General features: G+C 33.5%; 2 protein-coding genes, 2 long non-coding RNA genes and 1 pseudogene across 7 annotated transcripts; 1 reads left to right on the forward strand and 4 right to left on the reverse strand.

Moving 5' to 3' along the window:
- The first annotated feature begins 4303 nt into the window (after positions 1-4303).
- Positions 4304-9504, forward strand: LOC110638090 (probable LRR receptor-like serine/threonine-protein kinase At2g16250). 2 transcript variants are annotated; one of them, XM_021788523.2, is made up of 5 exons: positions 4304-5039; positions 5131-7209; positions 7301-7429; positions 8335-8357; positions 8566-9504. In XM_021788523.2, the coding sequence occupies exons 2-5, from the start codon at positions 5255-5257 to the stop codon at positions 9165-9167; spliced, it is 2709 nt and encodes a 902-aa protein (XP_021644215.2). In that variant the 5' UTR covers positions 4304-5039; positions 5131-5254; the 3' UTR covers positions 9168-9504. The 2 variants fall into 2 exon arrangements, with proteins under 2 accessions (XP_021644215.2, XP_021644214.2); XM_021788522.2 differs by having other exon boundaries at positions 5137-7209.
- Positions 9505-9986: 482 nt separating this feature from the next.
- On the reverse strand, positions 9987-11942 carry LOC110638091 (uncharacterized). Its single transcript, XR_009142664.1, has 3 exons — positions 11738-11942; positions 10631-11576; positions 9987-10552 (listed from the first exon to the last, which is right to left on the reverse strand). It is a non-coding gene; the product is annotated as an uncharacterized LOC110638091 (long non-coding RNA).
- Positions 11943-12206: 264 nt separating this feature from the next.
- LOC110638112 (uncharacterized) lies at positions 12207-15271 on the reverse strand (annotated as a pseudogene).
- Positions 15272-18108: 2837 nt separating this feature from the next.
- Positions 18109-19527, reverse strand: LOC131171967 (uncharacterized). Its single transcript, XR_009142665.1, has 2 exons — positions 18675-19527; positions 18109-18444 (listed from the first exon to the last, which is right to left on the reverse strand). It is a non-coding gene; the product is annotated as an uncharacterized LOC131171967 (long non-coding RNA).
- Positions 19528-20501: 974 nt separating this feature from the next.
- Positions 20502-26565, reverse strand: LOC110638074 (uncharacterized). 3 transcript variants are annotated; one of them, XM_021788494.2, is made up of 18 exons: positions 25925-26071; positions 25602-25692; positions 24549-24844; positions 24397-24474; positions 24068-24288; positions 23557-23649; positions 23380-23463; positions 23095-23211; positions 22713-22818; positions 22578-22640; positions 22400-22453; positions 22134-22191; positions 21955-22031; positions 21676-21746; positions 21363-21423; positions 21218-21277; positions 21051-21113; positions 20502-20793 (listed from the first exon to the last, which is right to left on the reverse strand). In XM_021788494.2, exons 3-18 carry the CDS (start codon positions 24813-24815, stop codon positions 20671-20673), a joined length of 1596 nt encoding a protein of 531 aa, XP_021644186.1. In that variant the 5' UTR covers positions 24816-24844; positions 25602-25692; positions 25925-26071; the 3' UTR covers positions 20502-20670. The 3 variants fall into 3 exon arrangements, with proteins under 3 accessions (XP_021644186.1, XP_021644179.2, XP_057988650.1); XM_021788487.2 differs by lacking the exon at positions 25602-25692 and having other exon boundaries at positions 25925-26562; XM_058132667.1 differs by lacking the exons at positions 23095-23211; positions 25602-25692 and having other exon boundaries at positions 25925-26565.
- Positions 26566-27075: the final 510 nt, after the last annotated feature.

Consider the following 27075-nt stretch of genomic DNA (forward strand, 5'->3'; position numbering starts at 1 on the left):
AGGCTGCTGCAAATTAATCAAATAATTTCAGATTAGCAATTAGACAAGCATTTCCCATCATCGACCGACGACAAGTTGTAGACCCAGCCGACGTGTAGGATAGCCAAGTTAGACCCGTTATGTTCTTCAACTTTTTTTTTTCTCTCTCTCTAAATCATTTTCCTTTATTTTTTTTTCTTATTTTAAAATAAAAAAGAAAATTCTCCATTTTCTCCATAAAGTAGCTTAAAAATCAGGTCGTGTCATCCTCAATAATAAAGAGGTAATGGGATCTTCTTTTAGGACCATTTTACGTTTGTTTTTAGTGTGGAATTTGATGAATCAACCTTTTTACTTTTCTTTATATATATATATATATATATTAAAACCCATCTTATAATTGGACTATTAAATGATTTTCTTAAAAGAATAAGTTAAAATCACATCACGTTACATTATTCTCTACATTGATGGGTAACATTGCATGAAAGACTTGGTCTTTATATAATTATATTATAAAAATCACCTCTTAATAATGAGATTTAGTTTAGGGGTGATAATTTTAGACACTACTCGCGAACACGATACGAAAATATAAAATTTATGTTAGGTTTATTCGTGTTCGTATTGAATTCGTATTGATCCATTTACGATACAATTATAATCGTGTCGTGTCACGGATTAACCCGCTAATCCGACTTGACATGTTTATAACATAATTTAATATTCATATCACGTATTGACCCGTGACCCACTAACTCGTTTAACCGACTATGACCCATGAACCCACTTATGTAGCGTGTTAAATAGATTAAGTCGTGTCAAACCATGTTAAATGAGTTATTTTGTGTTAAATGGATCGTGTCGTGTTGAATACACCTAATACAATTTAATATTAATCGTGTCATGTCGTGTTGTGTAACCCGTATAATAAATGGGTCGTGTTCGTATTTTCGTGTTCGTATTTAAATTTTTGATACGATTTGTTAATCGTGTCGTGTTCATGTCGACCTTAATCGTATTCGTGTCGCGTGATAACACGACACGAACACGACCCATCAACTGAAATTATCACCCTAATTTAGTTTAATAATTATATATATATAATTCCACACATTATTTATAAAAACATAATTTTTTATTTTGAATATAAAATTTTATAAGAATTCAATTTAATTAATTTTATTTTGATTAATTCTTATGTTTTTAATGAAAAAATTTAATTATTTATTTAATTATTTTTTTATTTTTAAATAAATAGAAATCCCACATAATTTGGTGAAAATTCAGTTGAATTTCATTATTATAAATGATTTATTTAAAATGAAATTTATGATATAAGCTTTTAATTTACATTATTTAAAATATATAAATTGAGATGAAAGTGAAAGTGAAAGTGAAAGTGAAAGAGGAGCGACTCAAATGCCAAATTCAATTTTTACTGTTTTACTGATTGGACTCAAATTCTGTGAGATACAGTAAAACATTTGAGTGAATAATATTCAAGTTAGATTTAAATAGTAAGTCCTTATGATTTCAAAATTGATTTTTTTTTTTTAGGAAATTCTAAAATTGAATTGAAACACTTGTTTATCAATTTTTTTAATTCTTTTTTTCCTTTAATTAAGGATTAAAAGTTAGTCTATATAAATAATTTTTTTATAATTATTAAAATAACCTCAACAAAAGAAAATATTCTTTAACGAAAGTAAATATTTTTGAATGTTTGATTTGATTAAATTTTAATTAGTTTTATTATTGAATTTATTTATATAAATATATATTTTTATAATAAAATTTATAAATTTTCTTATATATTATACAATTAAAATTTATCTAATAATTTAGTTTGTATATTTTAAAATAAATTTAAATATTAATTAAAGTTGAATATAAATTTAAATAAAATAATTTTTAAGAATATTCTACTCTTGTGATTTGTAATAAATTTTAAAATAATTTTTAAAGAAGCAAAGGAAGAAACAGACTACTGCCAAACGCGGAAGTAGTGGGATCCACGTAGGACTCCGCGTTGGAAAGAGCCACGTCAGTCGCATTCAGGTGGCTCTTTTCAGTCATTGTATTTGTATTAAAATCAAATTCGAATGGTTTGATTACACAATTTTCTAAATAAAATAAAATTAAAAAAAAAAAAAAGATTAATGGATATGATGGCTGATTTGTCCTTTTGTAATTGGGAGATTCCTGTTAAATAGTGAGATGCTTGACTATTATTTAAAATGGTTGACTCTGACAGACTTTCTGTAAGACCGTAACAGTTTAAGTGCCATTAATATATATTTTATTAAATATTTCTTACTTTACATATTTTTATAATAAAATTTTAAAAATATTAAATAAACTTTTTATCATTTATTTATATAATAATTAAAATAAATTATTAAATATAATAATAATATTATTTTATTAACCCTAATTATAAAATTTTATTAATATTTAAAATATTAATTTTTCTTGAATCATTCTCATAATTTATAAGTATTAATATAAATATTATATTAATAAATAATGTAAATAAGAGTGATAATATATGTTATTTTAAAAATTATTATAAAATATTATTTTTTATTTTAAAAATATTAATTTATTTAAAATTTAAAATAATTAAACATTTTTAATAAAAATAAAAAATAATATTTATTTTTATTTTATTTAATAATAATAATAATCTTTAAATTTAAAATTAGAAGAAAAATAGTATTATTATTATAAAGAATATTTTATTAGATGATTTATTTTGCGTTAATTTGGAAGTTCATTCCTCATTTAATTTAAAATTATATTTTAGATTTATGTGGCTTTCAACTGGCTATTTTTTTTTTCAATAAAATTTACATAAATTTAATTAAAAAATATATAATTAAAATAAATAAATACATTATTTTAACATAAATATTATTTTAAAACGATTAAAATTATTTTTAAATAAAATTAAATTAATAATCGCTACACTAATAATTTTTTAATTAAGCTCATATTTAATAATATTATTTTTTAACCAAAAATTATCTGTTTTTCCAAATCATTACCAATGGGGTCTTAGGTGTTAGAACCATCTTCTACGTTAAGGATGATATAGAATCAAACTCATTATTATTATTATTATAGTTTACCAAACTCTTGATAATTATGGAATAACTTCCACTTGATCAACTTATACTTTGTTAATTTTTTAAATTTTAGTTAGAATTTTGATAATTTTTTAGATAGAAGTAATAGATAAGCTTTGCAAAAACATTTTATCTCAATCTATTGCATTTAAAATTAGAATTAAATTTTTATTTAAAATTTTCAAGGACCCTTTTGAGATGATAAATTAAGAGAATGTTTAATTTAATTTATGAAAATTAACTAATTTCAGTTTATAATTATTTAAAATTTTAAATAATTATATGTTTGATTAAAGTATTTATAAATGATTGATAAACAGTTAATATGTTTGATAAAAAATAACTTATAAATATATTTATTATTAAAAATAATTAAAAAGTATATTAAATAAAATTTTAAAAATTAAATGATGATAATATAGTAATATACATGATCAAACTAACTTAAAAGTATAAATTTTATAGACACAAAAATGAAAGGCTAAAAGTTATAAATAAATATATTTATCTAATTTTAAAATTTATAATTTAATTCGATAAGTTTATAAATTAATTTTATAAATTTATAAGTTAAAATAAATATCCTTAAGAATATTTAGTATAACTTATAAAAATTAAATTAAAAATATCTAGTATTTTATAAACTGATTTGAACGTATAAATATCTAAAATTTTAAGTAATTATTTATTTAATTAAAATATTTATAAAAAATAAATAAATAATTAATGTGCTTAGTTAAAATTGCTAAAAAAATATATTAAAAATGACTTATAATAAAATTTTAAAAATTAAATAAATATAATATAATTAAATATTTAATTAAACTAATTTATAAATATATAATCTCATAATTTAATTTTTTAAATTTAAAAATTTAATATATAACGTGTCAATTTATAAGTTGAGGTAAACAGGATAAATATTTTCTAAATGTATAGAAAAATCCATTTAAATGCTTAGAAAAAAAAATTAGATTTTTTTCATTGTAATTTTCGTAAGAGAATTTCTAATTCCGAGAACATGCGGGAAAGTCAGCCAAGAACTCTATGCGCGCAATTCTTATCAAAACCGCTTGGTTATTGTTGGTTGCTCAAGTACGCCAATTAATTTCTCTCTAACAAGAAAATTAAAAAAAGAAATGGGGGCTTAAATTCTACACAGTTTCTTGACAATTCAAACATCCCGAGAGAGAGAGAGAGAGAGAGAGAGAGAGAGAGAGAGAGGGTTGCATGTTGGTGTAGCAATCTATCAATCCCAATCGTCCACGAGCTAATAAAAGTAAACACTGACTATGATCCATTAAAGGGGACCTTTTCTTGGAAGGTTTAAAGCTAGCCTTGCGTTGCCTTGCCTTGGCAACCCAGAAAGAAATTCCACCACTCAACGTGAAACCAATACCCATATCTCTCTTTTCTTTCTTGCTTATTGATCTGAACTTGATTGAGCTCTTGCTTTGCTTGCTTGCTCAGCTTATCGGCCACCGCCCAACCCAAGAGCCCTGTCAGAAGAACAACCGATTAGAACCCCCACTACCCAAAAAAGGGAGAGGAGTTCATTAAAAGCTCTCCGGTGATAGGGAAAGCGACACAGTATTAGAGACCTGGCGGTTGGGGGCATTTCCACTGTTATTTTTTTGGGTCTTAAATGCCTGCCTTTGCTCATTAAAGCTCGTGCCATTCTTTGCAAAGAGTTGCTGATAAGTGTTAGGCTGTTAGCTTAATCTCGTCGCAAAATATGGAAATTAAAATCATAAAAAGATTTCATTTTTTTCTTTAGAATATACAGAGAGAGAGAGAGAGAGAGACAATTAGTTCATAATTATTTATTTTTAATTATTCTTTTTGGTGAGTCCTAGTTCTGGGTCTGAGTTAAACAGAAAACGCAAGAACCAACAACATAGAAAGGAGAATCAAAGCTCGTGATTCGAGGTAAGAATATCGCACACGAACAAGATTTTTTTTTTTTTTTAAGTTTTTGGGTTTTTGATTTTTTTTGTTTTTCAATTGGTTGGGCTTGGAGATACAGAGAAGTAGAGCACCGGTCAACATCAACACCAATACCAGTAGTTTCGGGAAGGAGAAGAAGATGGGCCGCCACAGGCCTTCATAAACATCATCTCCATATTATCACACTACATTAAGCCATGGAAGACACTGGACGAGTTCTGCTTCGTCTCGTTCTTGTTCTGTTATTGATTCAGTGTTCACTAGCCCAGCAAGGCTTCTTGAACTCCAGCATCGAGTGGACAGCTTTGCTTGATCTTCGGTCATCTTTAGGACTCAGAAGCACAGACTGGCCTATAAAATCCGACCCATGCAGCAAATGGAATGGAGTCCAGTGCAAGAACGGCCGAGTCACCGGAATCAATATTTCCGGGTTCAGACGGACCCGCATTGGGCGTTCAAATCCCAGTTTCAGCGTCGATTCCCTCGTCAATTTGACGTTTCTGGAGTCTTTTAATGCTTCTGGGTTTTCACTTCCCGGTTGGATACCGTCCTGGTTCGGTTACAGACTTGGTTCGCTGCAGGTACTCGATCTCCGGTCTAGTTCAGTGACCGGTCCGATTCCAGATTCTCTCGGTAATTTGACTAGAGTCAATGCTTTACATCTATCTGGTAATAACCTTACTGGTAATATACCCTCTGCTTTGGGCCAGTTAATGCAATTATCAGTTCTTGACCTTTCGAGGAATTCCCTCACTGGACAATTACCTACTACTTTTGCATTGCTTAGCAATTTGTCAAGGCTCGACCTTTCTTCCAATTTCTTAACCGGTCCAATTCCGCAGGCTTTGGGTAACATGGATAGATTGCAATCCTTGAATTTATCTGACAATAATTTCGCGGATTCAATTCCTGTGAACCTGGGTAACCTTTCTCAATTGGTTGAGCTTACTCTTACCAGAAACTCATTGTCTGGGTCATTGCCTGTAGAGTTAGCAGGAATGAGGAATTTGGTAAGCATGGAAATTGGGGATAATGGACTAGAGGGTGGGTTGCCTGATGGTTTATTTTCCAGTCTAAAAAAATTGCAAGTTGTGGTCTTAAGTGGGAATAAGTTTGATGGTGCTCTTCCTAAGGCATTGTTATCATTGCCAAACTTGCGGGTTCTTGATGTGTCTTATAACAACTTCACAGGTGTTCTGTCGAATTTTAGTTCAAATGTTAATGTTAGTGGTGTCTTGTTCAACCTTTCAAATAATATGTTATATGGAACTCTAGCTTCTTCATTTGGGAATTTTATTGTGATTGATATTTCTGCTAATTATATCCAAGGAAAGGTTCCTGATGGTAGTCAAAGCAATATTAGCCTTGACAGGAATTGTCTTCAGGCTGTGTCGAATCAGAGGAGTTTAGTGGATTGTAAATCATTTTATGCTGAGAGAGGCTTAAGTTTTGATAATTTTGGAGCCCCAGAACGAGCAGAACCCCCATCGCGTGAAGTTTTACCTGCTTCTAAAAAGAAAAGTAAACAATGGATCTACATTTTGGTGGGATTGTTTGGTGGACTTGGCTTCATTGTGATTTTAGTAATGATTATGATAGTTGTGTTGCGGAAGTGTGATAAGACCACTGCAAATCAGACAGGCAGCACTAATGTGGGACCTGTTCCAGAAGGAAATAGCCCGTCACTTCCCAAGGATCCTGTTATTTTATCTGGTTTAAGAAATTCATTTACTTATGAACAATTACTTTGTTCAACTGGTGAATTTGGTGATGCAAATTTCATCAAGTCTGGTCACTCTGGAGATCTCTTCCGTGGTTTTCTAGATGGAGGAACTCCCATAGTTGTTAAAAAGGTGAATTTGCATTCTGTGAAGAAGGAATCATATGGAATGGAATTAGAATTATTTAGCAAGTACTCGCATACAAGATTGGTCCCACTCCTGGGGCATTGTTCAGAGAATGATAATGACAAGCTTCTGGTCTATAAATATATGCCAAATGGAGACTTGGCTAGTTCCTTGTATAGGGTAAGTGATTCTGAGGATGACAGTGTACAGTCCCTAGATTGGATTACAAGATTAAAAATTGCTATAGGAGCTGCTGAAGGTCTTTCATATCTGCATCATGAATGTAACCCTCCCCTTGTTCATAGGTATAACAAAAACTAGCCTTTTTTGAGCTTCACTTTCCTTCCATTTTGATTCTTGAAATTCTTAAATGCAATTATATTTTGATATTTAAAGGGATATTCAAGCAAGCAGTATCTTTCTTGATGACAAGTTTGAGGTGCGACTCGGAAGTTTGAGTGAGGTCCGTATCCAGGGAGGAGATTCACACCACAAGGTGCTTACAAGGTTCTTGCGGAAACCACAGTAAGTATTGTACAAGTCATTAATTTCTTTCAGCATTTTGAAGTTTCACTAAGTACTAACAACTATGGTAGTGTTCATGCCCCTTTTCACTTCAATTTTTGTTGAATTACATGTGGCTAGCTTATTCAGCTGTTTGGTTATTGAAAAACAAGTTGATCCAAGATTTTTATTTGTCAATAATCTTTAAGTGGCCTTCCATGCATATTTGCATTTAACGTGTAAAGCAGTTAAATTGGTTTACTTTTATTTTGCTTCTACTTTTAGATAGGCCATAATTTATGTGCTGGCAGCTAAGCATTTTTCAGCTCACTTGTTCTTGCATTCTGCTAATTGCTGTGCATGGCTTTGAGTTGATAATTTATAGTGCATTTTGTCCCACCTTGCTTCCTTTTTAGAGATTATGGTGAACAAGTCATGGACAAAATAACAAGGCTAATTTACCAACATTAGTAACTTCAACTTTGAATCTTTTGGATGCATGACATATATGCATCATTTTCTTCCATTGGGCTTTGTTTAAGGCCAAACTTTCTATTAAATGTCGTAATAGTAGACTTAAGGGAATTTGAACACACAATTAACTGGATTTGATGCCATGAAAAGCTCATTGGTCATGCCACCAGGTCAGTTGTCTTTCAGTTTGTCATAGGCAGTACAAGACATGCGTAGATGTAAATATTATACATGCATTTGATTTTGTGTTTTGGCATTTGGTCTGATGAAATCAAACTGGGGATAATATTTGATCTGTAGGAAAACAAAAAAGAAATGATCATGATATTTGTATTTTGTTGATGCTGTGACTACTGCTTCCCTTGATTTCTATTATGCTTCATCTTTTCTTTTCTTATTTTTTGTTATGCTTCATCTGAGATATAATGACAATTTCTGTTTCTGGTGTGCAGATCCTCTGAACCATGCCCTTCCGGTATGTATATTGTATGGTTATTGATTTTTAAAAGTTCCTTGTAAACTTTTGCCAATATAATAATTTTGAGACATTCTGAGGTCATTATCAAAAGACCTTTGCTGCCTTCTTTTTCTTATGGGGAGCTGGCAGTGAAATTACATCTACACATTTATCTAATTGATGTAAATAATCCTGAAAATGTTGATATTTTCTTGGTAATGGACAGGTTCATCATCAGTGACTTGTGCTCATGATGTGTACTGTTTTGGGAAGGTCTTATTGGAGCTCATAACAGGCAAACTGGGCATCAGTAAATCAGATGATGCCACAACAAGGGAGTGGCTAGAACACACATTGGCATATATCAGTATATATGACAAGGAACCAGTGACGAAGATTATTGACCCGTCTTTGATCGTAGATGAAGATTTGTTGGAAGAGGTATGGGCCATGGCCATTGTGGCCAGATCATGCCTTAATCCCAAGGCTTCAAAACGTCCCCCAATGAAATATATTCTCAAAGCATTAGAAAACCCGTTGAAAGTTGTGAGGGAGGAGAGTTACAATTCAGGAAGGCTGAGAACAACTTCATCTAGGAGATCCTGGAGTGCTGCCTTTTTTGGCAGTTGGCGACACAGCTCATCAGAAAATGCTACTGTTCCAGGCCATACTATCCGTGAAGGTGTCGGTGGCTCAAAGCAGCCAGGAAGAGTAGGATCTCATGGCAGTTGTGGAATTGAACATACATATTCTAATAAAAAGTTATCCAGTGAAATTTTTCCCGAGCCACTTGAAATGCAAGATATAGAGCTGCAAGATGAGCATTAGCTAGCATGGTGTTTTCAGATGTTCATTGAACATACTGTGGCGTTCGCAGTTGAGTGTTAAACATCCCTTTGATAGCCTTTCATCCAGGACTAAGGCATTGATTGAGCGGCTGGTTGGCTTGCTGATGGCAGCAGATGCTATCGAGCCATGATCGAAATGATCATTAAAGGAGGGTTCCTACTAAAGACAAAAGGTGTTTTGTGAGATTTTTTTTTTCTTTATTAGGTTTTGAAAGCTTGTTAGTTTTCCAGCAAGCTCCAAATTTTCCCTGCCATTGATTGTTTCTCATCAGCTCCAGAGTGTGGAACACATATTATCAGAGATGAGGATTTTTGTTCGAGTGGGTGTCATTTTCAATGTTCATAATTCAAATATAGCGAATACAACTACCAACGTGCCTGAATATTTCTGGTTTCATTATAGTGTGTATTGTTGAAACTTCAAACTCTCAGGCAACAGCCTATGGGCTACGGGACTTACCCAACAAAAGAGATGATAAAGATGTTTGTTTTCTTCCAGTGTGAAGATAATTGATTTGTTTACTTGGAACTGCAATCGGGTCAACGAACCCCTCAACGACCGAGTAGTAGAAATACTTTTCTTTTTATTTGTACACACTAGTTCCTAGAAATTTCGTGGAATTTTTTTTTTTTTAATTTCCTTGCGTAATTCATTCCATGCGTCCTTCAAATCCTTTCTAGCCAATCTATAAGCAGTAGGGTTGGCTCTAGTTGTCTATAGATTATCCATCCAATCTGCCAGGGAGCTACCTATAAGCAGTTCAGTTGTGCAGAAAAGCAAAAGCATCAAAACCCCACGAAACTAATAATTTCTAACAGGTTTATTTGCAATTGCATTCTAACAAGACTGTTTTAGTTATTCTTCCAATATGAAAAACCAAGTTATGGTAGACGCATCCAAAAATACAATTCAAGAGGCTGTCTTGAGCTGCGACAAAGCAGCACTTGCTTTCGCATACACTGGGTGAAGCTCATATCCATCCTTGGCTTCAACATGCACCCATTTGCGGCCGCTAAGCTTGTGCGTCTCAAACTTGACATTTCCTTCCTTTAGAGCATAAAGGGTGTGATCCTTCCCCATCCCAAAGTAGTTTCCAGGGTGAAAACGAGCTCCCCCCTGCCGAACTATGATATTTCCAGGTATCACCCTCTGTATAAAAATCGATCAAGCAAATCAAAACAAAAATTGCATGCTCTAGCATAACAAAAGGCCAGCGATTTCTATCACCAACGAAGTTATCTCCCCGCCAAATTTCTTCACTCCAAGATTCTTTGGTTTTGAATCTCGTCCATTCTAGGTAGATCCAGCCGTCTTCTTGGTAGCCCAACGACTCAAAATCAAGCTTAATCCACCTGCAGAGCCATCTGAAACAAAATAATTAGACAAAGACCAAACGAAACTGACCCATCCACCCACCAGTTCGTAGGAAGTTGCGGACATACCTGTAATGCTTGCGTACACAGGAACATTGGAGACAAGCTCTCTAACCTTCAGAAAGATTGCAGAAGATCGTTGTAAAATTCAGCATTTTCAATCAGCAAGACTCAAAATCTGCTAAAGGAGTAATTATATATGAGGTTGGAATTATAATCGAAGAAATGGTCAATCAGCAAAGCCCACCGAATCGTCGTCGTCGTCGTCTTCTTCTTCTTCTTCCTCCTCTTCTGTGATCTGTGTCTTTGATACGTTTTTATTGGCCGCCGATTAGGGATAGGAGGCCCAGGGAATATATAAAGCAAAAGGATGCATTGGTTTGCAGTTTGCACGCACCGTTTTACTATTTCCCGACGCTTCCTAAACGTCCCGTTTCGATTGCGAAACGTAAATTTGGCAGCTCCACCTAGGTACACATAATCCATCCTTCCATTTGTACAACCGCGAAACTATTCGGAGCATATGCATTTTCCTTCATATTTATATATAATTTATTATTTTTATTTAAAAAAATATTTATTAATAAATATATAATACGTCATTTTTATTTAAAAAAATTATTTTAATAAACAGGTTTCTTTCATGTACGTTTTTCTTTTTATACCCAAATAGGACGTGAGATGCAACAATCACCTACTCAGGCATCGTATGAGGGCAAGTTAAAATGTTTAATATTTGTATACTGTACAATTACAAGCAATCATATCATCAATACAGATTTGTATGTGTGATTTAACTACAGAGCAGAGCAAATTTAAGCTAAAACAACTAGATTTGTATGTATGAATGGATTAAGCTCCCTCAAAAAGTAAGCCAGCAGCCAAACTGGTCTCCCTAAAAAAGAATACCAAATTCATGTGGCATGGAGTCTTCACTTGGTCTGTAACATTTGTCAGGGGAATACAGCCTTAAATTGGAAACTTGACTAGTATAGAGGCAAGCAAATCTCTCAACCTGCAAACATAAGAAACAGCAGAATATGATCGGTTTTAATGTCGATCATATATATTAGACCATTTTGACAAGACAAAAGTGAAATATGTGGCCTAACATTTCTCACAAAAGAGGAACTGCACAACACAATTTAGACTACACTAATTAAAAACACATCTTACCTGATGTGCAAACCGAGAATTTTGATAACCAGTCTTCATTAGTTGACCCCAGGTCCTGTGAAACTGTTAATCATGTTTACCATTGGTTGGTCCTGCAAGCAATTCTCCTGCATTTCTGATCTGCTTATTCTAGAAGCCTTAGCTTGTTGGGAAGCTTGTGTCATTGCAAAATCTAAAGAACTGTCGGATATTATAATAGAGGGAGACTCCCTATCTCAGCTCTTCATGGGAAGCCAACCTCCTTAGATATTCAATCAATTGTTCATGACAAACTGATCTTGTCCTCCAATTTCAATTATGTCCAATTCTCCTTTGTTAGAAGATGCTCTAATAGGGCGGCCCACTCTTTGGCCTCTAAAGCCCTGAAAGACTTTTCCTTTTTATATAATCCTTAGGGACAAGTTTTATTTGTAACTTCTGCTATGCCTCCTTAGGCTTTCAATGCATTCTGTCTTGGAAAAAAAAAAAAAAAAAACATAAGAATTCTTGACTAGTTATAAAGAACTATTTATAATAGTCCAGAAATAGAGTTCAGAAAAAATGTAAGTATAAACGAGTTCTTTTACCTTTTGGTGATATTTCGTTGTGCCTGTTGATAACTTTTTCGTACTTGATTCCATTGGAACTATTACAAGAAAATCAAAACATGGGTAAACTTCATAAGTTTCATCTTAAGAATTTGAATGCAATAATGGGAACTATTGACCTACCTCCAAATCATTGATAGCATCAACTATCTCTTTCTTATCAGCAATAAGATCTTCCAATCTGAAGCAATAAAGATCACACAGCAAAGCTAGAAAAGAAGTAAATAATAAAAATTTATTTTCATCAAGTTCTAAAAAAACGCTTTCTTGATACTTATAGTTGTCTCGTTAGTCTTCCTTTATGATTAGATTACTTCTGCATCCCACTGGAGCAACCATTAACTGCCAAAAACTTTGTATAAATATAATAGGGAATTTTGCACGTTTGCTTACTTAAGAGACCACTTCAGATGAAGTATTTGGTCTTCAATTTGATTACGTTCATTCCTCATCAATCTAAGTTGCTGGAAATTTCAAATAAAATGAAAAAAAGAGCCAACTCATTAACCAGCAACAATTCAATATATCAATTGAATAGACTATAATAAATCGTCTTTGACTTCAATCCAGGACAATTTTTGGTCATGACAATTTAAAGCACCCTGCATGGCTAAAACCAACTGGATAGCTAAGAACGTCAATACTAAACACAAGCCCACCCGGATACCTTTCGTGATTCGCTTGAATCCCAAAGCAGTTTAACCTCTCTCTCAAGCTCTGGAACAACAAGCATTGTTCTCCAACCTAATCATAAATGCCAAAAGGACTGAAGGTAAACAATAACCATCCTGTACGCCAAAGGTAATCTCATGATGTTTTTAAGAACGTTAGTCAAGAATGTTATACCAAGAACTTTTTTGCTGCGTAAAATATCTCCATAAATATGATCTCCCACATAAAGAACCTACGAAATTGTATAATTGTTAGATCAAATATTCCATAAAGCAGAGGTTCACAAATACACTAGTGGCACAGCACAAAATAAAGGGTATGGTTATGCTATCATGACTTCCTTGCCCATAAAACAAAAACAGAAAACCCAAATAATATACTAAGCAAGCTCAATAACTACTTTAAGTAATCAGTGAAACAAATATCACCTGTGAACTTGACTTGATTGAGAGCAGCTTATGAAGACGACCAACACTGCCTCCCTGAAAAGGGCAGGTTTGGAAACATAGTTAGGTGTCTTCTAATAGTTATTAAGTATATAATAAAAGTAGTTAAAGATGAAATTCAACATACAGCAGCCAAAGTAGATTATATTATGCATTAGAAATCTTTCACTTACCTGGAAAATTCGACAGGGCGCATTTGATTCCTTCAATACTATATTTGGTGAACTATTTCCCACCTTCTTAAGAAATACAAATTGAATTACCAAAAGCATATAAGTAGCAATATAAGCCAAGCAAAGATGTACTACCTGAGGTATTGAAGTGTCATTATCAGTATTGAGAAGCATTCCCGACTCAGATTCAACCTCAAAAGGATTAGCACAATTCTCCTCATGGAAAAAGCCTAGTTTTTCACTGCATAGATAGGTATAGCAGTCAAAGAGTTATGTGAATCTATGACTTAAACACCACCTCACATTACCACATTGAAAATTTCACAGTTTGAAACATGATAAAATTCATTTGGTTTGGGCAGGGCAGCTAGTAATTAAAAAGGGAAAAAAAAAAAGGACAACCCAAAATTAAATCAAACTTGCTAAAAGATGAAAGTCTTCAAAACACACAACCAATAATGTATATTTGAGTTGAAGTAAAATGGTTGGAGGGAAAAAATGACCTGCCAGTGATGACAAAGTCAAAGTACTTAAGCCAATCAAATTTGCAAGTTCCATTACCGTCCAAGATGTGGGATCGACACAGAAAATTCATCACAACATTTGTATAGTCCCATAAACTGCAAAAGTTAACAATATCTTATTGAGTCAGATCTAGTGATACATTAGAAAGTCACATGGAGGGAGTCAGAGAAGAATAGATGTATTAACAATACATCATTTATAACTCAGAGAAAAAACATTGTTTGGGAAAATGGAGGAAAAAGGAAAAGAAGGGCAGTTATACCAATTTGTCACCAAGAATGTTGAATGACCAGAATCTCAGAGCATTTTGAGCATGGGAACTATAGATGTATCCTCACTGATAAACCTGATAGATAACCAAACAAATTGAGGCAAGATAATGGAACAACTCAAATCCGTCACTCTTTTTCTAATTCCATCATTACCTTTTTGGATCTTTTGCAACCATTTGCTTTAAAGTTTCATCATGATGACACAAATCAACTGCAGCTCGAACATCTTTGTACATACAAGCATAACTGAAGGAGATGATCATTGGAAATGAAAATTAAAAATAGTTGCATCAATTTATATGTTACAGAATCTAATACAGCAGAAGAAGGATTACTGCATAAAACCTTTTTTTTTTTTTTGAAAAAATATTCATGTCTAGGACTATTTATGAGCGGCAAGAACTTTAGGTCACATAAGTGAACATAATTTAGCAACACATGTTCCTGGTATCAATCAGAAATAACATTCAATCACTTTTAAATACTGATAATTAATTTGTAAAATAAGAGTTAATTTGAAACTGCTAACAGATTTTTCCACTGGAAAAGTACACTACAACTAAACTACAAAAAGCAGTGGATTGCATGGAATAAAAGAAGTTTTTGCAGAAGTTACTTCTTTAATCTATGGCCAAACAACTGAAGACAAGTACAGATCAATATTCTTACTCAGCCCTTAAAGTACAAAAGCTGGGCAAACAAGTAGGCCTCAGCCAACGAAAAAAGAGTATCAATGAGTGCACAATGAGGGTCATCAAAAGAATACCATATCAGAGTATTTCCATAGGTACTGACTTTTTCTTCCTTAGACATCTCATAAAATCCATGGTAGGCAACTTTCACATATTTATGGCAATCCATCTGTACAGTGCAGAATTACCAAAATAAATATTTCTCATAACAGCTGTAAATGAAAATTGATCACAATTAACAAATAGCAGCTGCAGAAAACAAACTATGCTAACCTTCAAAATATTGCCTCGCTTCTCATCAAGAACCAAACCTCTGACCATATATTTCCAATGGAATGACCACCCCAGCAACCGCAGAGACATCTTTTTTAGTCACCATATTATCAACTTGGAGCAAGGAAACATGCATGCTGAGTCAGACAAACCTCTTGAGGATAACCCAGATCATACACCAACTTTCTGATTGTGACTTCATATGCAAGGGACTCAAAGGTTTCAGGTTTGTACTGTGCCAATGTGTAATCCATAACAAAGCCTACAGCTAAAAATATTCCTCATATTCAGTGATCTGTTGCAGAAGATTTTTTTTTTTCCAATTTTGATTGTTCGCCCTCCTTCAGGAGATGACCATATATGCGGTTCTCGAACACCATCAGTGCCAGCCACATGCTGAAACTGAGATGTCTTGTCAGCTGAAACATTCTGGTAACTCTCATCCATTGTATGGCTGGCATACCACTGATTAACACCTCTTAAGGTGTAAAAAATGCATAAATCGATTAACTTCCGTTGCTGATAAGACAGATTCAAAATGCAACGATGATGCAGTTATGTGCACACAACACATATGATGTCAATTATCCCCCACAAATTCAGTAACCCCCCATTTGGAATCTAAAATTTTACAAGAATTTAATTCAATTGATTTTTTTTTTGTTAATTCTCTTATTTGGAATGAAAGGATTCAATTTTTTTTTTTTTAACTTGAAAAAAAAGTTCATTTTCAAATAAACAGAAATCAAGTATCATTGTATGAGAAATTAATTAAATTTTTTTCTTGCAAATTATTTATTCCATGCGAAGACAAAACATCAAGACAATCTAATACTTTCGTACACATATGGTTCATAATTTCTACATGTTTGAAGAAAAAAGCAAACTAACTACATTTCTAACAAGTACTCATAAGTCAAACTCATCCAGACATGTACATTTAAGTGGACTGATTCCAGTTTACAAAGTGAAATTAAATACAACCGCAACACAGAATTACATTAACTTGTTCCATAAAGCATAATGCATAAAGTGGTGGAAAGAATCTAGTTTGAAGCGTTCTTTGATCAAGTTCACCTATCTACATGATCCAAACTATAGGCGAAAATGACAGGCAAAATCGCAGCACGCTAATCAATATTTCCTCCCCAAGTTAATCGACATCCAAGAACAATTAACGGTATTCTGGTAAAAAGAGAGAGAGAGAGAGAGAGAGAGAGAGAGAGAGAGAGAGAGAGAGAGTGATTGCAATTCTTGACTAACAAGAAGCCTGGACTTCTTACCTGCAAAGGTCAATCAGGAGCGCATAGTGAAAATGCACCACGTTATGTTCCGAAGCGCACAGTGAAAATGCACCACGTTATGTTCCGAAGCGCACAGTGAAAATGCACCACGTTATGTCCGAGTCTAAGAATCTTCCAAGATATGCTCCAAGTAACACCTAAAATTTCAATTCCTCCATTAAACAACAGTCTCCTTAGCCCCCAAAATACACTCAAAACCTCAAATTTTCACCCAACAACACATTCATTAGCACCCAAAAGCAAGAAAATCGTGCAAGATTCTACACACTTTAAAAAGTGACTACGAGAAGACAGTTCACATTAGAAGGAACAAGACACTTTAAGAAAAGCCAGGAAACTGACCACGAATTCTTCTGGTTTTTGAAACAAGAAAATAGAGAGAAAAGCAGAAGGAAAGGGACCTCTTGGGTATTGGCATCCTGGATTTATATGGGCACCTCGGGGTAGCGAGATGATGAGAAAACAAAGAAGAAGAAGAATCGGATATGTGCGAAGACAATTAGGCAATGAAGGTGTGGGCGGGGAACGAGACATCTAACAAATCCTTTATTCTGAATTTGGAAAGAAAGCGTTATTCCCATCCAGAATTGGATTATCCATAGCAGGGAAATTTGTTAATTTCCTTTTCATCAGCAAACACAGGGATAATAAATAACAAAAATCTTCTTTGGTTTGGCTCAGTTGAGCGCGCGCGAAAAAGATAAGAGAATGTGGGCTGCGTTGTTAGTGGTGTCTTGATTTGGAACTCTGGCTTCTTCATATGGGAATTTTAATTTGATTGATCTTTCTGCTAATTTCAAAGAATATCTTTCTGCTAATTATATGGAACTCTAGCTTCTTCATTTGGGAACGATGGATTTAAATTTTGGTCTTATTGTTTGGTGGACTTGGCTTCATTGTGATTTTGATACTGATTATGATAGTTGTGATGCGCAGGTGTGATAAGACCATTGCAAATCAGACAGGCAGCGCCAATGTGAGACCTGTTCCAGAAGGAAATATATGCCAATGACAAACTTCTGCTCTATAAATATATGCCAAATGGAGACTTGGCTAGTTGCTTGTATAGGGTAAGTGATTTTGAGGATGACAGTGTACAGTCCCTAGATTGGATTACAAGAAACTCCTGGAAATTTTCTTTTATTTCCTTGCCGTAATTATATTGTGGTCCAGTATTTCTGTCTACACAGAAATTATATCTAAAATTCATTCCATGCATTCAAATCCTTTATAGCCAATCTTTAAGCAATAGAGTTGGTTCTAATTGTCTATAGCTCATATCCAATCTGCCAGGGTACTTCCCGGTGATAGAAGTGCAGGCATGCCAAAGCATCACAGCCCCACGAAACTAATCATTTCAAAGAGGTTTGTTGGCAATTGCATTCTAACAAGACACAGTTCCAACAGTCGCACTCAAAAAAATTGAATTAGTACGAAGTAATATGAAGATTGATTCCAAATATTACTGTTTTAGTTATTCAAATGTGAAAAACCAAGTTGTAGATGCACCTAAAAATACAATTCAAGAGCGTGTCTTGAGCTGAGATGAGGCAGCACTTGCTTTTTCATAGACTGGGTGAAGTTTATATCCATCCTTGGGTTCAACATGCACCCACTTGCGGCCGCTAAGCCTGTGCGTCTAGCATAACAAACGCAAGCGATTTTCATCGCCAAAAAAATTACCTCCCCACCAAATTTCTTCACTCCAAGATTCTTTGGTTTTGAGTCTCGTCCATTATTGCCTTCTTGGTAGATCCAGCAGTCTTCTTAGTAACCCATTCACCCGGCAAACGAAAATTCAAAAAAATAAATTAAATTTAAGTTCGGACATTTTTATAAATATTTCATAAAATATCTAATAATAATATGAGAAATATCAAATAAATATGATATGCTTTTCTTTTCTAACACTAAATGCTTCTTTTTTTTTTTAATTGCACATTTCATTACATTGGAACTCAAAAAGAGCAAATTACATTCAACAAGGCCTTACTCAGAACACAACCCTACCCAATGTAGGGGCCCCACAACAAGCCCAATTCTTGACAGCAAACTTGGCTGAAGCAAACTTGGCTCAGCAATCCAAAAAACTACCGTCCACTAGAACCGAGCAAGACTAACCCACCAGAGCCAAATCAGTAGAGACCATCCTCCAAAAACTAGCAGTCATAACTAAACTAGCCAAAGCTAGGAAGAAGATACTCCACAACCAAAGCAAAGACAGATCAACTCTTCAAGATAAACTCACAGGACACCACTATCGCTTTAGGAGAAAGAAAGGCAGGGCCATGACATCGTAGTCTCCTATAACCATGGACGCCAACTATCTCATGTAAACGCTAGATCTACAAATCACCAACCTTTCCACAACTTCTCCAAAAGCAACAAGCCAAACACCAAATAGGGGAAACGAAACCGAGGAAGCAGGAACCACACAACAAATCAAACCACCTCTTCCTCAAAGCAGATCCTCTTTCAAACCATCCTCACCAGTTAGAACCCAGATGTGCAAAACGAAACACAAAACAAAACTATACAAACCAACCAAGAAAAGAGAGAGACCCTAAAAAACCTAGTCGGAGGCAAGCCTTCCCTTATCCTGAAAGATAAGGAAAAACCACCGAAGATGACGCTCAGCTTTTCCAAGAGGCTAAGAGGAAGAGGCTTCTAGAGATAAAAATTCTGTCTTTATCTTGATGTAAATTACTTAATACTAAATGTTGTTTAATGCTAATACATAGTCTCACATTAACACATTGAAGCATTGAGGTTATATATATTCTCCTTTATTCTAAAGAAATAAGTATTTGCCACGTATATATTTTCTTTCATCTATATTTCCTTTTTCTTTTTTTTTATACTAAAATATTAATTTTTCTAAGGGTTAGCAATCGGTTCAAATCGAATCGAATTAAATTATAAAAATCGAATCGTTAATTTTAGAAATCGAACCGAATAAAAATTGATGAAAAATCGAATCGAATCGCTTTATTTTGGTTTGGTTTGATTTAAATTAATCGATTTGATTTTTAATTGATTTTTTAATTTAGACTTGATTTTCAAGTTATTTGGTCTAATTTTAACTTTAGTTTAAACCTAATAACCATTAATCAATGAAATTAAACAATTAATATATGTAAAATTAAATATAATTCATAAATTTTCTATAAAAATAAATTAATTCAAAAATCGATTCGGTTCGATTTGACTATATAAATCACTATTCGGTTCGATTCGATTTTACTAATTTTTTTCTTTTCAAAACCGAACCGAACTGATTAAATTTTAAAACCAAACCGATTGAACCGAATTAACTTAATTTTGTTCAATTTTTCAGTTTGAACCGAATTTTACTCAGCCCTAATCCTTTCCATTGGATTATTTATTAATCTTTCTTTTAAAAAGTAAATTACGTTTTAATCTTTATATTTTTTATAAAATTAATTATTTAAACTCTATTTTAACAAATATGCTATTTAATTCCCTCCATCAATTATCTAGTCTCTACTACTATTTTAAAGCAAAAATTTTTCCCAACTCAACTATTTAATCTTTAAAATTTAAATAATAAAACTACTTAATTTCCATAATTTTAAATTTATCAATTATTTAATCTCTAAAATTTAATTAATACATCTAATCTCTCTCCTTAAAATTGCTTTAAAATAATGACATTGCTTTAAAATAGCTAATTTTTCAAAATAAAGACTAACTGTTAGTTTCATTAAATGCAGGGACTAAAAAGTAACTTTTCCTTCTTCAAATTTACTGTATCACTTGAACTCGGTGCAATGAAGTGTGACGATAACAAGATAAAGGCTGAAATAGAACGTATGAGGGCAAGTTAAAATGTTTAACATTTGATACAGTTACAAGCAATTATATCATCAAAAAAGATTTTGATGTGCGATTTAAATACAGAGGTGCAGCAGCAAATTTTAACTAAAGCATCCAGGCAGAAAGGGGATTAAGCTCCCTCAAAATATGGATCACAGGGGCAGAATACCAAATTCATGTGGCATGAAGTCTTCACTTGGTCTGTAATATTTGTCAGGGGAATACAGGCTTAAATTGGAAACTTGGCTAGTATAAAGGCAGGCAAATCTCTCAACCTGCACGCATAAGAAACAACAGAAAATTGTCTGTTTTAATGTTGACGACAGCAATAAGACCATTTTGACAAGGCAAAAAGAATAACCCTTCATCCAAATGCGCATTTGGAAACAAAAATGGCGCGCACGTACATCTAGTGTCAAATGGGGAAAATATGTTCTTGAATTAGATTGGGAGACACATGGCCTAACATTTCTGACAAAAGAGGAATCGCACAAACACAATTTAGACTACTGTAATTAAAAACACATCTTACCTGATGTGCAAACCGAGAATTTTGATAACCAGTCTTCATTAATTGACCCCAGATCTTGTGAAACTGTTAATTTTATTTACCAACATGAGTCGTCTTGACTAGTTAAATAACTATTTATATTAGATCAGCAACAGAGTTTAGAAACATGCAAGCAGAAACGAGTTTACCTTTTGGTGACATTCCCGTTGCGCCTGTTGGTGACTTATTCTTACCTGATCCCTTTGCAACTGTTAAAAGAAAATCAGAACATGGGTAAACTTCATACATTTCATCTGAAGAATTTGACTGCTATCCAGGGAACTATTGACACACCTCCAATTCATTCATAGCAACAGACATCTTCTCCTTCTGATCAGCATTAAGATCATCAAATCTGCAGTAACGAATAACACATAGTAAAGTTAGAAAAGAAGTAAATAATAACAATTTAGTTTCATCAAGTTCTAAAAAAGGCTTTCCTGATACTTGTAGGTCTTCCTCTATGGTAAGCAAGTATTCATACAATTCACAAGCTCGACAACCAAAACAAATTAGGGGTGACAGGACTTCTGCATCCCACTGGAGTAAACATTAACTGCTAAAAACTTCGTAAAAATATAATAGGGAATTTTGCACGTTTGCTTACTTAAGAGACCACTTCAGATGGTGTATTTGGTCTTCAATTTGATCACGCTCATTCCTCATCAATCTAAGTTGCTGGAAATTTCAAAGCATATGAAAATAAGAGCCAACTCATTAACCAGCATAAACGATTCAATATGTCAATTGAATAGACTATAATAAATCGTCTTTGATTTCAATCCAGGACATTTTTTGGTCATGACAATTTAAATCACCCTGCATGCCTAAAACTACCTAAACAGCTGAGAACATCAATACCAAACCCAAGCCCACACCCAGATACCTTTCGTGAGTCCCTTAAACCCCAAAGCAGTTCAACCTCTCTCTCAAGCTCTGGAACAACAAGCATTGTTCTCCAACCTGATCATAAAGACAAAAAAGACAGAAGGCAAACAATAACCATCCTGTAAGCCAAAGCTAATCTCATGAAGCTTTCAAGAACGTTAGGTAGGAATGTTATACCAAGAACCTTTTTGCTGCGTAAAATATCTCCATAAATATGATCTCCCACATAAAGAACCTACAAAATTCTATAATTGTTAGATTAAATATTCCATAAAACTGAGGTTCACAAATACACTAGTGGCACAACACAAAATAAGGGTATGGCTAATTGCTTATGCTATCAAGACTTCCTTGCCCGTGAAACAAAAACAGAAAACCCATATAACGTGCTAAGCATGCTCAATAAGAACTTTTAGGAATCAGTGAAACAAATATAGAATCACCTGTGAACTTGACTCGATTGAGAGCAGTTTATGAAGATGACCAACACTGCCTCCCTGGAAAGGGCAGGTTTAGAAACGTAATCAAGTGTCTTTTAATACTTATTAGGTATAGTTGAAGATGAAATTTAGCATACAGCAGCCAAAGCAGATTATATTACGCATTAGAAATCTCTCTTACCTGGAAAACTCGACAAGGCGCATTTGATTCCTTCAATACTATCTTTGGTGAACTATTTCCAACCTTTTTACGAAATACAAATTGAATTAGCAAAAGCATATAAGTAGCGATATGAGTCTAGCAAAGATGCACAACCTGAGGCATTGGAGTGCCATTATCAGTATTGAGTAGCATTCCAGATTCAGGTTCAACCTGAAAAAGATTAGCACGATTCTCCTCATGGAAAAAGCCTGGTTTTGCACTGCATGGATAGGTTTAAAGTCAGAAGTCAAAGAGTTGTGTGAATCTATGACCTAAACACCACCTTAAGTTACCACATTAAAAATTTCACATTTTGAAATAAGATAAAATTCACGTGGTTTGAGGCAGGTCTTCAAAATATACAACCAATACATAATTAACAAAGAAAAAAGGCAACTCAAAATTAAATCAAACTTGCTAAGAGATGAAGGTCTTCAAAATATACAACCAATACATAAATATGAGTTGAAATAAAATGTTTGAAGGGAAAAATGACCTGCCAGTGATGACAACATCAAAGTACTTAAGCCAATCAAAATTGCAAGTTCTAATACCATCCAAGATGTGGGATCCACACAAAAAATTCATCACAACATTTGTATAGTCCCATAAACTGCAAAAGTTAATAATAACTTATTGAGTCAGATCTAGTGATATATGAGAAAGTCACATGGAGAGAATTAGAGAAGAATAGATGTATTACAAATACATCATTTTATAACTCAGATAAAAAACACTGTTTGGGAAAATGGGGGAAAAGGAGAAGAAAAGGCAGTAATACCTATTTGTCACCAAGAATGTTGAACGGCCAGAATCTCGGAGCATTTTGAGCATGGGAACTATAGATGTATCCTCATTGACATACCTGATAGATAACCAAAAAAATTGAGGCAAGAGAATGGAACAACTCAAATCTGTCACTCTAACTCATGGAATAAATTGCTCATTCCATCATTACCTTTTTGGATCTTTTGCAACCATTTGCTTTAGAGTTCCATCACGATGACACAAATCAACTGCAGCTCGAACATCTTTGTACATACGAGCATAACTGAAGGAGATGATCATTGGACATGGAAATTAAAAATAGCTGCATCAATTTATATGTTACAGAATCTAACACAGCAGAAGAACGATTACTGCTAAAGCCATCTTTTTTTTGGAAAAATATTCATGTCATGGACCATTTATGCATGGCAAGAGCTTCAGGTCACATAAGCATACATAATTTAGCAATACACATTCCTAGTATCAATCAGAACTAACATTCAATCACTTTTAAATATTGATAATTAATTTGTAAAATGAAATCTAATTTGAACTGCTAACAGATTTTTCCATTGGAAAAGACACTGTAACTATACCACATGAAGCAGTGGATTGCATGGAATGAAAAACGTTTTAGCAAAACTAATTTTCTTTAATCTATCACCAAACAACCGAAGGCAAGTACAGATCAATATTCTTACTCAGCTCCCTCAGGAATTTTTCCTGGGTTGTTGTCCTTAAAGTCCACAAGCTGAGCAAACAAGTAGGCCTCAGCTAACGAAAAAAGAGTATCAATGAGTGCATAATCGGGCTCATCAAAAGAATCTCGTATCAGTGTATTTCCATAAGTACCGACTTTTTCTTCCTTAGACATTTCTCGAAATCCATGGTAAGCAACTTTCACATATTTATGGCGATCCATCTATAAAGTGCAGAATTACCAAAATAAATAGTTCTCACAACAAACAGCTGTAAATGAAAATCGATCACAATTAGCAAATAGCTGTTGCAAAAAATAAACTATGCTAACCTTCAAAATATTGCCTCTCTTCTTATCAAGAACCAAGCCTCTGACCATGTATTTCCAGTCGAATGACCACCCTAGCAACTGCAGAGACGTCTTTTTTAGTCACCATATTATCAACTCGGAGCAAGGAAACATGCATGCTGACTCAGACATACCTCTTGAGGATAACCCAGATCATACACCAACTTTCTGATTGTGCCTCCATATGCAAGGGACTCAAAGGTTTCAGGTTTATACTGTGCCAATGTGTAATCCATATCAAAGCCTACAGCTAAAATATTCCTCATATTCAGTGATCTGTTGCAGAAGATCTGTTTTCCCATTTCGATTGGACGCCCTCCTTCAGGAGACGACCATATACATGGTTCTTGAACACAATCAGTGCCAGCCATATGCTGAAACTGAGATGTCTTGTCATCCATTGTATAGCTGGCATACAACTGATTAACTCCTGAAAGATGTAAAAATTACTCAAATCGCTTAACTTCCATTGCTGACAAGACAGATTCAAAATACGCCGATGATGCAGTTATGTGCACACAACACATATGATGTCAATTACCGCCACAAATTCTGCAACTTCCTGTTGAAATCTAGAATTTTACAAAAATACAATTCAATTAATTTCTTTTTGGTTAATTCTCTTGTATAGAATGAAAGAATAAAAAATCTTTTTCAAAAAATAGAAATCAAGTATGATTGTGTCAGAATTCAATAGAATTAATTTTTTCTTGCAAATGATTTATTGCAAAGATCAAGACAACCTAATACTTTTGTACATATATGACTCAAAATTTCTACATATTTGAAGAAAAAAGTCAAGCGATTTCATTTCTAACAAGTGCTCATAAGTCAAACTCATCCAGACACGTACATTTAAGTGGGCTAACTCCAGTTTAAAAGGTGCATTTAAATACAATCGCAACACAGAATTACATGAACTTGTTCCATGAAGAATAATGCATGAAGTAGTGGAAAGAATCAAGTTTGAAGTGTTCTTTGATCAAGTTGAGCAATCTACATGATCCAAACTTTAGGAGAAAATGACAGATGAAATGACAGGCAAAACCGCAGCACACTACTCATTATTTCCTCCCCATGTTAATAGAACCCATCCAGGAACAATGAGACCGTATTCTGGTCAAAAAACTTCAAAGAACAAAGAAAAGATTGCAATTCTTGACTAACAAGAAACCTTTACTTCTTACCTGCAAAGGACAATCAAAAGGGCGCACAGTGAAAGTGCACCACGTTATGTTCCAAGTCTAAGAATCTTTCAACATATGCTCCAAGTAACACCTAAAAATTCAATTCCTCCATTAAATAACAGTCTCCTTAGCCCCCAAAATCAAGCCCAACAGATCTAATTCCACTCAAAATCCCAAATTTTCACCCAATTAGACAGTAACAACACATTCACGAACACCCAAAACCAAGAAAATCATGCAAGATTCCACGCACTAAAGAGTAACCAAGTTAAGAAGACAGTTCGAATTAAGAGTCTTAGAAAAAAAAAAGCCAGTAAACTGACCTCCGGTGTGAATTCCTCTGGTTTTTGAAACAAAGCAATTCGGTTTCCCAAGAAATCCCGAATTAAGGCTAATCCGGGAGCAGTAAGGAGACGTAATACTAAACTCTAGAGAAAAGAGAGAAAGGCTGAAGGAAACGGGCCTCTTGGTTATTCGCATCCTGGATTTATATAGGCATCTCGGAGTGGCGAGGTGATGAGAAAATAAAGAAGAAGAAGAATCGGATACCAGAAGATATGTGCGAATAAAAGTAGGCAATGAAGGTGTAAGCGGGGAACGAGACATCTAACAAATCCTTAACTCGGAATTTCGAAAGAAAGCATTATTCCCGTCCAGAATTGGATTATCCATAACAGGGAAATTAACAGAATTTAATTCCTAGTGCGGTTCCTTTTCATCAGCAACACAGGGATAAATAACATAAATCTTGTTTGGTTTGGCCCAGTTGTGCGCGCGCCAGAGAGATAGAAATAGAAAGAGAAGAATGTGAAGCGTTGCTGACACGTGGAGGAAAGATTATTGGTGGTGGTGCTGGTGGTGGTGCTGGTGGTGGACTGGCGCCTGGTGGTGTTGTTTCCGCTAGCATCTTTAACTTGCGGTGGGGAACGATGAGTTCATGGTGAAAGCGAATGGGAGTCGTACTGATCTCTTATCAAGGATAAATTATGCATTAACAGTAATGAAAATTTATTATTTATTATATTGTATTGAAATTAATTATTTAATTTTTTATTTTTAAAATTATTATTTAATTTTTATATTTTTTAATTTATAAATTATTTAATTCAATTAAACTAAAAATGCTAAAGGTTAATCATTATATTTAAAATTTTTAATTTTATATGAAATAATTTTTAATTGAATTTGAAAAGTTAATAGTAAATTATAATGTAATACATAAAATTTTATTTAATTAATAAAATAGTTAATTTATTATAAAGAAAATATATTTTATATTTTTAAATTAAAATTTTATATTAAAAATATTTTTATTAATTAAAATGAATATAGTTATATTTTAATAAAGCCAAAGAAATTTATATATTTAAATATAAAATATAAAAATAAATCTATAACTTTATACAGAATAATTTTAAAAATATATATATAATTAAAAAGAATATACCTCGTATAAATTATAACATCAAATCAC

The sequence above is a fragment of the Hevea brasiliensis genome, chromosome 2, assembly GCF_030052815.1.
Source record: "Hevea brasiliensis isolate MT/VB/25A 57/8 chromosome 2, ASM3005281v1, whole genome shotgun sequence".
NCBI classification, from domain to species: Eukaryota; Viridiplantae; Streptophyta; class Magnoliopsida; order Malpighiales; family Euphorbiaceae; genus Hevea; species Hevea brasiliensis.

What these genes read in the sequence shown, in the direction of transcription:
- LOC110638074 (XM_021788487.2), bottom strand. Translation starts at nt 26,207, where the DNA reads ATGTCTCGTTCCCCGCTTACACCTTCATTGCCTACTTTTATTCGCACA. An exon ending in GTTGCAAAAGATCCAAAAAG is followed by an intron (nt 23,464 to 23,556) that starts GTAATGATGGAA and finishes GTTATCTATCAG; the next exon opens with GTATGTCAATGAGGATACAT. An exon ending in GTTTAAGGGACTCACGAAAG is followed by an intron (nt 21,747 to 21,954) that starts GTATCTGGGTGT and finishes TGAAATTTCCAG; the next exon opens with CAACTTAGATTGATGAGGAA.
- LOC110638090 (XM_021788523.2), top strand. Translation starts at nt 5,255, where the DNA reads ATGGAAGACACTGGACGAGTTCTGCTTCGTCTCGTTCTTGTTCTGTTA. An exon ending in AACCCTCCCCTTGTTCATAG is followed by an intron (nt 7,210 to 7,300) that starts GTATAACAAAAA and finishes TGATATTTAAAG; the next exon opens with GGATATTCAAGCAAGCAGTA. An exon ending in AGGTTCTTGCGGAAACCACA is followed by an intron (nt 7,430 to 8,334) that starts GTAAGTATTGTA and finishes TCTGGTGTGCAG; the next exon opens with ATCCTCTGAACCATGCCCTT.